This window comes from Xiphophorus maculatus, chromosome 7 (genome assembly GCF_002775205.1).
Source record: "Xiphophorus maculatus strain JP 163 A chromosome 7, X_maculatus-5.0-male, whole genome shotgun sequence".
Classification (NCBI taxonomy): Eukaryota; Metazoa; Chordata; class Actinopteri; order Cyprinodontiformes; family Poeciliidae; genus Xiphophorus; species Xiphophorus maculatus.
Genome location: NC_036449.1, coordinates 1,573,693 through 1,585,941, shown reverse-complemented (window position 1 = coordinate 1,585,941; position 12,249 = coordinate 1,573,693). Strand labels below are relative to the sequence as shown.

Sequence of the window (12,249 nt, the reverse complement as noted above, 5' to 3'; positions counted from 1 at the left end):
TCATGTGGTAATGATTTATTGATGCTGGGACACATAGCACCTTTTCATTTCAGGGATCCACAGCAAGGAGTCTGACAGTGGATGGAGACTCCTGCTGCTTCCTGTCATGTGAACAACAAACAGGAGCATTCAGAGATGGTGAAGTATGAGTGAGCAGTCCCACAGCTGCACAAATGGTTTTAGTCCAAGAGGAAAAATGAAAAAGAGAGCACAGTGATCACAGTAAAAATCCACAGCAGCCCCATTTGAAACTTCCTGTGGCTACAAAAGATTCAGACTCTATAACAACTCAGCCTACTGACACAAAGCTCTGCTGTATGGCACTGTTTTCAGGCTGTCACAGAATCCGTTTTATCATGAGAACTTTTACAAATACAAAACAAATGATAACTTTGATATAGTCAAAAGAATTGTGCTCCAAATGATACTCAACATAAAATTATGTACATACCAGTAACTTCTTAATATACACATTTTTTTCACATTGTTAGAATTTCACAGAAGTTTATTAAGTATAGCAAACTGACTCGCTAACATCTCCGTGTGTGTACCATCTCATTAGAAACAATAATGCTGTTAATGCATGTCAATATTATTAACTGAATTACTAAGTGGAAATCTCTTTTAGCATCTTTACTAATCTGAATAATTCTCCTCAGCTACACGTTTCAGTCGTTTTCCTGGGTTTTCCTAGACATTCAGAGCTGCTTCCCTCCAGCATCCATCTACAAATCTGATCCTGACAGACTGTACAAAAAGATGAAGAATGTTCTTTTTTCCTCACAGTGTGACATTTAAACCTTTCCTGTTTTGGGTCAGTTAAGGTCACCAAGAATGTTTCAATGCATAAAATACCAGAACAGTGAGAAAGTATAGAAATATATTACCTTTCTTTAAAGTCAGAACTTTACTTATACTGAATTTACTTTGCCTGGGAATTGGAAAGTCCAGACAATGATGCCATAGCTTCATATGATTCTCATAGTTTAATTTACAACATTTAAGTTAAACTGAAGTAATTCATACTTCAAACACCCAGCGAAACCAACAGAAGAGAATTGCGGATCTCTTAACACAAATATACACAATAAACACCATGCGAATGTCCTGTCATGAAGCAGGTTCTGTGTTCTAGAGAAGTCCATGTTTAGATGTAAAATGTGTGGATCAGCTCCACAGCAGAAGAGGAAAGACCTTGTGAACATGTTGGCTAAAGCTGAAAACCACAAAATTATCCACAATGAAATGAGTCTTGTAGACTCATGGGGTGAAAGTTGTGGGTACATCTAAACAGGTGTGTGAGAGTAAAGCAGCTAACAAACCTGACCCAGTTCCACCAGTTCTATCAGGAGGAATGAACCAGAACTCCAGCAAACTGTTGTGAGAAGTTTCTGGAAGGAAACCCAACACCTTTGACCCAAGTTAGGGTTTAAAGGGCAATTCAAACTGCAGGAAATTTTAGAAAATAAAAGAAAAGTGATCTCAGAATTCTGGCATTTAGCAAATATAAGTAATTTTGGTAACCTGTACTGACCTAAACAGTAACGTTTAATCTGATTTAATGTCAGACACAGGGGGAAAAAAAAGGTTCTGTCTTTTTTTATACTGTGGATGTAAATATGTAGTATCAACTCTATGTCCACCATTTGGTTTATTACATCTTACAGTTTTCTAAGGGCTCTTCAGTACTGTGGCCCTGAACGTTTTCACCTGATTTAATTACAACCTCTGAAGAAGAAAAGTAAGACATTGGAGCAGATATTTAGAATCAGACATTTGGTGTGTTTACGTCCGTTTTCATCTCTTCACAATAAGATGACTTGGAAAAATTATGGACTGTTCTTCTAAAAGGGTTAACTGAATTTTTATGCATGTGTCTGGACTTAAGTCTTTTTGCAGAGCAAGAGCTACTCCATGTTAGAAGAGAAGGATCATTTTCTGCTTTCCTTGTACAGATAATTTCCTCAAATCAGGTCCACAATGTCCAGCAGTGGTAGGAATTACAGGGACAGGAGGAAAACACATCCAACTGTAACTGTAACCAATAATAAGTAAACACAAAAAAAGAAAATCTAACAGAAAAAACTCTATTGAAGCACTTGAGTTTGTGATGAAAAGAAATCCTCCAGAGTGGTCCTCAAAACAAGAATACTTTATGTTTTCCAAAAGAAACTCAGCATTATAACATCTGCATTTAGTGTTTGCTTGAAATAAAGTGCTCAGTATTTCTATTCATCATTTTCTCCATCCATATTTCTAAGTGCCAAACATGTAGAGAATATTACTGCTAAAACATGACATTCTCACAGTGTGATGGGAGGATTTACCAAAGAAATATGTTGAATGGTTTGTTTAGACTGAAGATGGCAAATGCGTGCAGAAACTTATCTGAATTTGTCAGATGTTAGTTTCTAGAAATTCAGCAGCATTTCTAGGGAACAACGTCTCACTGTTACCCTGTAAATACATAGAAAACCTTAAGCAGCTGATATGAATCCTCGGTATCTGAGCAGCGTCTAGGTTTACAGATCCAAGTTCCATCATCATGGTACAAATACTTCACTGCTAGCAGGGATTTATAAAGTTAGTTGTAATGCTAGTAAAGATGTGTATAATTGGAGTTATATTTCAGCAGCATCATCTCACAATAAGAAAATACTTTAAAATCTCCAGTGTGAGTTCATTTATTCAGTGGAGAAACAAACAGCGAGTCAAGAAATGATTGTTTTAAATTCACTATCGATGCCCTGCTATTAATACTGTTTGCTAGATCTTGTAGAACAAGATCTTCACCTTTAATGCTTCACAAGGCTGGAGCGTTTAGAGAGTGACCTTTGACCCTCCCTGATGCTTTCTTCTCTTCAGATCAAGGTTTAGCTCTGGGAACTGAGGTGGCAACTGACAGGGTATTTTTGCCAGTTGAACCTTTTCTGTGATGCTCGACTCAGAAAAGGTGGATCAAAAATCCAGTGATGAGGTACTACCAGTTTACTGGTAGAGTCCACCAGAGAAACCAGCCCACAGCAACATGGATCCTCCACCATGCTTCACAGTGGGCCTCAGGAGTTCTTTCACATATTTATCATTTGCTTCAATTTAAACCAACTTAGACTGATTAAAGCACACAGTCCTAGTTAAAGTCTCAGTAGAGTTCACAAGACTGTACATGTTTATATTTGTGCTGTTAGGATCAAACACTTCAGTTAAATTTACTCTAAAGAGACTATTTTTAGTACCAGTAACTGTGCCACCCATTATTATGTTAAAAAGTTATTTTTAACAGCAGTTTTTTCCCACCAAATAAATGTATTTAAATTAAAAGTAGACTATTTTTTTCCTAAAACGTCCAGGTTGAGATCTTGCTCTTTCAATATTAGCTGGATTTAAACATCTTTACCAGGAGGAATAAGAAATAAGTGACAGTCTGCACATCCCACATGGACAGGAAGAAGTGAACACAGGTCCACAGCGGCTCTGGAGGCATTTTCCTGTTGTAGAAAAAGAAATACTGCACAGTTTGGGGATGGCTGGAGCTTATTGAAGTGGTGTTACTTTAAATTTAGTCTTTCTAGATATCACTGTACATTCTTGATATTCAACTATCATCTGAATTGACCAAATCTCAGGTTTGTGCATTGTCAAAGAAAATACACACAAAAGATCTGCTGAAATTAAAATATGACAACAGATTTCCCTCTGTTCATTTGAACTTGTTGAGTTGTCACATGTCGGCTGATATTCAGCTTCCACTAGTTAATCATGTTAATGAACACATTCCTAAATTCACCTTGACATCATTCTCATTTCGACTCATCAACATAACTTAGACTCTTCACACTTAAAGACTGTAAACAACAAACTTGTGATAATATGAGTTAGATTACGGTACACACAAAAAGCAAATAGAAGAACAGAAAAAAAACATGTTCTTTGTATGCATAAGGCTGCTACAGTCACTGTGTTTCTGCTTCTTCACACTGTCCTGCTACATGATAATGACTTGGTCAGAGGTAGAAGCCGCTGGCTTGCAATTCAGGTACTTGAGGTATAGTCTCAGAACTGACCACCTTGACAGCAGGGGGCGCTGCTCCATTCTCGTTGACACAGTCTCCAGGATAGGAAGTGTCCAGGATGCAGCCTTTCATCTGTTTGAGTTAAATTGACATGAACCTTCAGGTTAAACTTTAGTGATTGTAGAGAAATGTGTTCACTCTTCACGCCATGTCACATTGTTTACCTTTCATATTTCCTTTGATCATATTTACACTCAGTAAAATGAGCCTTACGTTGTGCTCCTGCCCCAGGGAGTACTCTACCTATGTTGAATAGAAAGTGCTGATGCCAACTGAGGTAGTCTGTTCAGTTCATGCCAGAGGTGCTGCTATATGTAAAGACATACTGGGGCCCAGCCCCCACCTGTGCAATCATATTAGTCCAGAGTAGCTCTGTTTTTCATTGTCACACCCATACTGACCAAGACACTGGCAGAAGGTCAATGTATTTTATAATATTTCTTCTGCTGTTACCACTACTAATATACAGTATTTACAAATAAGTACACTGCTCAAAAAATAAAGGGAACACTTTAAGTGTTAAACACCTGTTTAAGTGTTCCCTTTATTTTTTTTGAGCAGTATATTTTTGCGATTTTCTTTGCTTGTTAATTCTTTGCTCAAAAGAACTAGACTGCACATAATAGTTAGAAGGAATTATTAGTGAAAAACTGCTTTAAAAATAATGCAGGTTCTAAATAAGTCACAGACTTGTATTGTTCTTCAGAAGAAAATAGCAACTGACAGTGTGTGTTCATAAAACTGTAAGTTTGATGTTGTGTCGCAGTAATGAGTGCATTCTGTCAGTTTATCATGCTTCTGTTTAAATGATGTTAACTGTATAAGTGGCATTCACTAGCATAAAATTGTTTATTGATAACTTCTGTGTAGCAGAAATGTTTATTATTGTTGTTTCTGTGCTCTGTGTAATAGAGTGAAAGTGCCTTCGCTGTAAAGCTGTATGTCGTGTGTTAATTTATAATGTCTGACTAATTTTATAGATCCAGTCCGAAGTAATATGCTTAGCTTATTAAGCTGTGCAGTGTATCTAAGTACAGTTGGAAGTAATTACTTACAATATCACACTTACATTCAGCTTTTCTAATCAACCAGTTTTGTCTAAGATAAAGATAAGATGAGATAAAGGATACCTGCATATTCTCTATTTTCTATTGTTACATGAGAACATTGCAGTAAGGCAAAGAGACCCAATGAGCCTTATTCATTCATCAATGTCATTTCTATGAAATAACTATGATTTCTGTCTTCAACAACAGATGTTTAAAATCTGGACATTGCCTGTAAAGTGGGACTAGAGAGTCGTGAGAAAGTATTTTTTTTAGATTTTTGTATATTTTTCTCTCTGATACATTTTGTTTTAAAACATCAAAACAAATGGCATCATCAGCTAAGCATAGTCCCAATAAAAAAAGGAGATTTCAAACAATGGTTTTATTAGTTACATTTTTTTGGTTCCTGGCAGAGCTGTAGAATTTTAAAAAATCATTTTAATAGAACCTGTCTGACAACATGGAGCAGGCTAAAAGATCTAAATGTTAGTACAAATTCTTGAAGTACTTTGTTGCTGCCAAGGTTGTCACAAACAGTTTTTGAGAGTAGGACAGGAATACTTTTTCACATAGAGGCAGGCAGAGTTGGAGAAGTTTTGCTTTTATTTTAAAAAAAATCATTTGTACTTAATTTAAAATATCTTTGGTTGATCATAAAATTAGTTGAAACATTTAAAGTCCAATGTAGTTGGGATGATGTGTAAACATAAATAAAAACAGAATACAATGATTTGCAAATCCTTTTAAAGTTGTATTCAAATGAATTCAAGAGAAAAATCAGATATTTACTGTTCAAATGAAAATCTTTATGTTTTTACAAATATTCACTCATTTGGAATTTGATATCTGGAAGATGTTCCAAAAAAGTTGAGATAAGGCAAGACCAGGGAAGTTAAGGAATAGTCAAAGGAACACTTGTTTGGAACATTTTACAGGTGAACCAGGTGAGTGTCATGGTTGGATATGAAGAGAGGATGGCCACTTTGTGAACAACTTCATGAGCAAATAGTCCAACTGTTTAGGAGTAATGTTCCTCAGTGTATCTGGAGATATTTCTGCAAGTAAGCATCAAGGCCAAAAACCAAAATTAAATGGCCATGACCTTTGATCCCTGCATCAAAAATCATTCTGTTACCATATAACCATATGGGCTCAGGAACACTTTAGAAAACCATCGTCAGTGAAAACAGTTAATTGCTACATCTACAAGTTAGAACTCTACAATGCAAAACAACAACTTTATATCAACATCCAAGATGGACTGAGCCAAAGTGGAAAAATGTCTGTGGTCTTATGAGACCACATTTTAAATTATTTTGGGAAATCATGAATGTCATGTCCTCCAGGCCAAATAGCTAAAGGACCATTTGGATTATTATCAGAGCAAAGTTCAAAAGCCAGCACCTGTGATGTATGGGGGAGTGTTTGTACCCGTAGCATGGGGAACTTGCATCTATGAAGGCAGCATTAATGCTGAAGGGTACATCCAGGTTTTGAAACTACATATGCTGCCATCATCATGCCATGCGTGAGAGTGGTGGGAATAGACTGGCCTGGATGCAGTCCAGACCTGTCATTGAGAAAGTGTAGAACATTAAGAAGATGTTGAGCAACTGAAGTTGAACCTTGAGCAAGAATGGGAAAGAATTCCACCTACTTCTACAAGTAGTATCTGTTCTCAAACACTTATTGAGTGTTGTTAACGAGAAAAGTGATGTAACACAGTGGTCCCAACTTATTTGGAACAGTTTTATTCATCAAAATAAAAAAGTGAATATTTGCAAAACTGTGATAAAGTTTCTCTATTTGAATATTAAATATATTGTCTTTGCATACAATTAAATTTAATATAGGTTGAATAAGATTTGCAAATTATTGTATTCTGTTTTTATTTTTGTTTTACACAATGTCTCAAATTAATTGAAGTTGTGACAAAAGGAGCAAAATTAGAAGGAAACAAAAACATTTTCACTGTGCTGAATGCTCAATCTAAAGAACTGAATGTGCTGCGCTAAGGGATTGCTGCTTTTTCCCCCAACTGGTAATTTAATGGGAATTATTTCTAAAGTCCAGAAAAACACTGTACAATAAAATATGACCAGAGTTGCAAACAGTGACAGAGTGGTCCATGTTTTCAGACTGCTGGCAGCTTTGCAAAAAAAAAGAAAAAAAAAAAGAACAGACTAGGTGAAAGAGTCTGGCTGTCTTGATGCTAATTCTGTGTATGCTTGTGTTGGTACTGGTGTTGGACTTTTCCTGCTTTGTTGAAAATAACAATGTTCAGCAGAAACACTGTCTGTGCTTTTCATGTGTTCATCTTAGTACTTTGACTATCCACCGCCAACGTATCTCTGCCATCAATCTAATTTAAGCTTTCTGTAAACCAATCAGCAATTGACCTACAGGTCCTGTTATGCTCAAGGCTTAATCTTTGTTAGCTGTGTTTTGTTTTTTTTGTTTCCTTGCTTTTGTAGAATACTAGAAAACTCCCACAATGTCTTGCAATGGTACTCACACCCTACAGATTTTGGTTACATTACAACCACAAACAATGTATTTTAATTTGATTTTATGTGGGATCCCAACATTAAGAAGTTTTGTGAACTAAAATCTAAATGATACATGTTTTTTTCATGTTCTTACAATCTAAAGCTTTTTGGCATGCAGATGTATCCAGCCAGCAAGAATAAAAGTAATGGGGAAAAGAGAGCCTGAAGCGATGTAGAGCCATCGTCCAACCCCTGGGCCGCAGGCCGGTACCGGTCCGTGGACCAATTGGTACCAGGCCGCACAAGAAATAAGTAAATATTTCCATTTTATGTATTATCTGAGTCTAGAGGATCTTTTATTTTGAAAATCCTTTAACCGGGTTCTCTCGGTTACATCTTGCGTGCCAACATTGAACTCAAAAGCGAGCAAAATGAGTAAGATCAGATGTCTTTGGAAAGGCCCAGAGAAGAGACAGGAGAATTTATTTATCTCGGATTCCCACATACCAAGCCCACACTGCTTAATATGCAGTGACAGGTGAGCTACAAAACTGCATACAGCAGACAAAAAGTCCAGATCAGGGCATCTACACTATTTATTCTGAGTGGAGTAAAGATGTCAGAAGTGAAGATCGATCACTTACTTAAGCCTAACCAAAATATTTCATTGCTGACTGGAGTGTAGTTAAAACATACTTGTTGAGCCTCTGCACAGCTGCAACTACTTTGAAAATCATAGACAAAAAATTTAGTTGGTTAACATTTTGACAATAGTATCAAAATATCAGCAGCCTCACCTTACTGTTACTTGGGTCGTTGCCAATTTCGGAGCTCATCATGTCACTGCGGTCTGGCTGACTGCAGGGTTTTCCAACTCCCACGATCTGCTCCAGGGATGTTTTGGGGAGAGGGCACTGAATGGAGGGGAGGGCGATCTCTTCTTGCTGCTGCTGGAAAGATGAAACTGTGAACTCACTTCTGTCCTGCTGTCCAACCTTCCCATACAAAGCACTTCCACTGACAGTGGAATCCACGTTTGGCATTTCTGCCATTCTGTAATTAGTGCACAAGTCTAAAGAAGTAATTGCATTAGGTTTCTGGCTGTTGTCTGGACAGGGGTCGTTACCGGGACTTTCAGTGAAATCAAAATCCTGCCACTGAGGTTTAGTTGTGGACCAGTTGGAGAAGGCGTCACACATTCCATTGAGAGTGGTTGACCTTTGTTGGACATGGCAGTGCTCGGAGAGCTGCTTCTGTGTTATTGACTGCTGATAATGCTGGAACTGTTGGTGCATTTGTTGCTGGAGAAACTGCCCATCCAGCTCTGTGGCCTTGTTGCTGAAAACCATGTGCTGAGTGTTTGTGTGTTGGAGATGCAATCCTGCACAGATGAGAGTGTCCTGAGCTGTCCAGTGTCCATTGTGGAGGCCTGGATTATGCCCCAGCAGCTCTCCATTAGTCAGCTGGTCTCTATGCTGGCTCCAATCATGGCCAAGTCTGCCTTTTTGCATGTTGAGGTGCTGCTGCATCTGCTGTGACAGCTGCACAATAGGAGCCTGCCCCACCAGGCAAGGCTTACAGTGAGGAAAATGTATCTGCACATCAGCACCAGATCTGGGATTACTTTCAGATGCCGACACTGTGGTAGGGATCGTTGCTGTTGTTCTAGGAAGTGCCTGTCTCCCATGCTCTATGGAAACAGCCCTACCTTCAATACAGTTGTAGATATATGAGAGGATTTCGTCATTTGTCAACAGGTCATCCAACGCAGGCACACGGTCAGAATCCATCTCCACCCTGATCATTCGCTCATCCAGGAGCAGCAGCTCCAGGTCCTCGGCACTAAGACCCAGCCCTTCCAAAGCTCCAAACAGCTCACTGTTGGAACAGCTCCCATCCTCTGCATCCACCACACCCTGACCTTCCAGGGTAAGAGAATCCAGGGTAGCTAGCAGTGGGTCGAAGCTGGCGCTGGGTTCTGAAATGCCTGGCTGTAAAACACCATTATGAGGCACATCCCAGCTCTGGCTCTGCCTTGAATGTTCAGAGACAGAGAAGTTTGTCTGCTCTCCAATGAAACTGCTGTGAAAGGTTGTGTTGGGTTGATAAACATATACAGACTGGTCCTGACTCATGAGAGCCCCAAGAAGAGAACCAGGATCCAAGCCATCCCTTGCCAGCCTTTCAGCTCGGCTTTTCTTGGACTTGCTGCTGTTTTTCTCCTGGCTTCCATCGATGAAGTCCGCGATGGGGTGGTTGGACTGGTACAGTAAGGCCTCACCTGTGGCAAAGGTAAAGGGGAGATGCATGGAGCGCTTACGCAGATGTTCTCCTCCCTCTTCATCTCTGTGAAAACAGCAAGCAACACTACATGTTAGGGATAATTCTGTGGCTTTTCCAACCAGTGTGTTCAAATAACGCTCATACATTTAAAAGGAACAGTCAGAGCAAATATGTTAAATAAGTTTTTTATGCATATTATTTCTTGAATCCACATTCTGTGTACAACTAGCAACATATAGAGCCAGAAACATACAGAAGTGGCCTCTGGGTGGCGATGATGTAGTCTGGTTTGCCGTTCTTGTACACCAGCCGGGCATTGGCCTGGACCCATTTCCAGCTATTCTCTTTGGTGAGGAGCCTGAACACAGTCAGTCCGCTCTCTCCTGTTTTTATCACTAAACACACAAGCACAACCATAATGAGTCAACACAAAAAACATCTAAATAAGCTCACTGAAATATTCTATTAGAATAACAAAGGTCCAGTCTTCTAGCTTTAGGACTTTTCATGTTTTCAAATGTTTCAGGTTCTTAGAACCTTGGTTTTGGCCACAACTTTCTGATTCTTCATGTGACCAGTGCTGTGGTGTTATAAATCTGCTGGTGATCCTAGATAGAAATGAGGCAACAGGTGAAACTGCATTCAAGTCTGTTTTATCATTGGAGTTTAAAGATGGCCCTTCTACTATAGAACAGGATTAGAAGGGCCTGTTCTGTTCCATCTTTATGTGGACGATAGAACAGAGATCTTCCACATAAACCTTTTGAGGATAGAAGCTGCAGGGAATTAGTGTTTCTCAGTAGTGTTGTTGTTCTGCACAGATCTTTGGACTGCACATCTGTCAGACAGTGTCTCAACCCAAGTGTATTTGTCTTGTTGTCATTGCTGCTGAATGTATCATCTCTAATACTTTGCCCATGTTGTGGATTTATGGGATGTATCCTTTAGTCTGGCAGCTCCACAGCTTCACTCAATCTGTTCTCTAATCTAGCAGGATTACTTATGAAAGCTGTCTGAACACACTGGACCTGACCGTCCCAACTTTTGTAATAGGGCAAAGGGTAAAAGAGCAATATGCTTCTGTCTGTACCAAAAGTCGATATTGGACATGTGACATTGAGTATACCCTGACAAATTAAAATTAAAACTACATTTGATTAGAGACCTTGTTCCTGGTTGAAGGAGAAGGAAAAAGGTTTTCACTGCCCTGGTATAGAACTCCAAAACTGTGTATAAAGCCATGAACTAGGGTCAAAATAATCCATATTTCAATTCAATAATAAAAGTTGTTAAAGATGATCATTCCTGTATAAATTGGTACAAAATTAACTACTTGTGTAAACAACCACAAGATGTTACACAAGTTTTCACGCCAGAATTGCAGACACACAACTTAACAACCATGTATAAGAATCAAAACAATGAGCTGCTGCTAGAAGACTGAAACTATGACTATATTATTTTAACATGGTAAGTACATCCAGGGTAGAGTCTTCAGGGACCTCTTTAAACAAAAAAGAAAAAACAAAAGTGAAAAACTCTGATGATAAGCAACTATCAGCTACAGAGAAGGGGCAACAAAACTGAATTAAACATCAGACAGATGTTCTAATGTTTGAGAGGTATTAACAAGGTCAGCAAATCTCTATCTGCAGTAAACATACAAGGAGCAAACATTCTGTTCATTTATTAGCTACTTATTGACAGAGCTAGTCTGAGCACCTCCATAGAGATGTTTTCCCAACATGCAATGACTCTGTCCTTGCATGTTGGACTCAGTCCAACGTGCAACTGGTTCCAGAAGTAAACAGCTCAGTTGGTTATAAAAGACTGAAGCAGCAACATGACCAGTGTGTCCCCTTCTTTATTACTCTGCTGTTCAATAGTAAATGAACAAGCAGTTAATGTGGCAAATGACAAACCAAGTAAATAGAATAGAAGTACTTTATTCATCCCAGCAGGGAAATTACTTCGTAGTTACAGCATAGAGACAAGACACAATAACAACTACCACTGAGTAGTAGTTGTAGATAAAATAAAAAATAAAATGCTATGAATTGTGAAAATATAAAATGCTGTTAATATAAAAAGCAACTTAGAGCAGTCCTTGCAAAGATTCAAAAAATGCAGATATGTATATTTAAATATACTGTATGTACAGGAAGTGTGCCACAGTGCAGTTGTGCAAAATTGGATTGATTAGTGCAGAACAATGATTTAGCTTTTATTGTACAGTGAGATGGCATGTGGCAGGAAGGATTTCCTGTATCTGTCCCTAAACGGTAACATGGGGTGGAACTAGACTGAAGCTGAAAGGTCAGAAACTGATCAAAACCCAAAGCAACCTCCCCCTGC

At 38.6% G+C, this 12,249-nt stretch overlaps 1 protein-coding gene across 1 annotated transcript in view; it reads right to left on the bottom strand.

Moving 5' to 3' along the window:
• The window catches only part of LOC102219576 (aryl hydrocarbon receptor-like), a 32,053-nt gene continuing 19,804 nt past the window's right edge, over positions 1–12,249 (bottom strand). The window contains exons 9-11 of the mRNA XM_005805275.3: positions 10,148–10,289; positions 8,409–9,957; positions 1–4,145 (exon numbers count right to left, since the gene is read on the bottom strand). Of these exons, the coding sequence (XP_005805332.1) occupies positions 4,005–4,145; positions 8,409–9,957; positions 10,148–10,289 (1,832 nt within the window). The 3' untranslated portion in view covers positions 1–4,004. The remainder of the gene's footprint in view (positions 4,146–8,408; positions 9,958–10,147; positions 10,290–12,249) is intronic.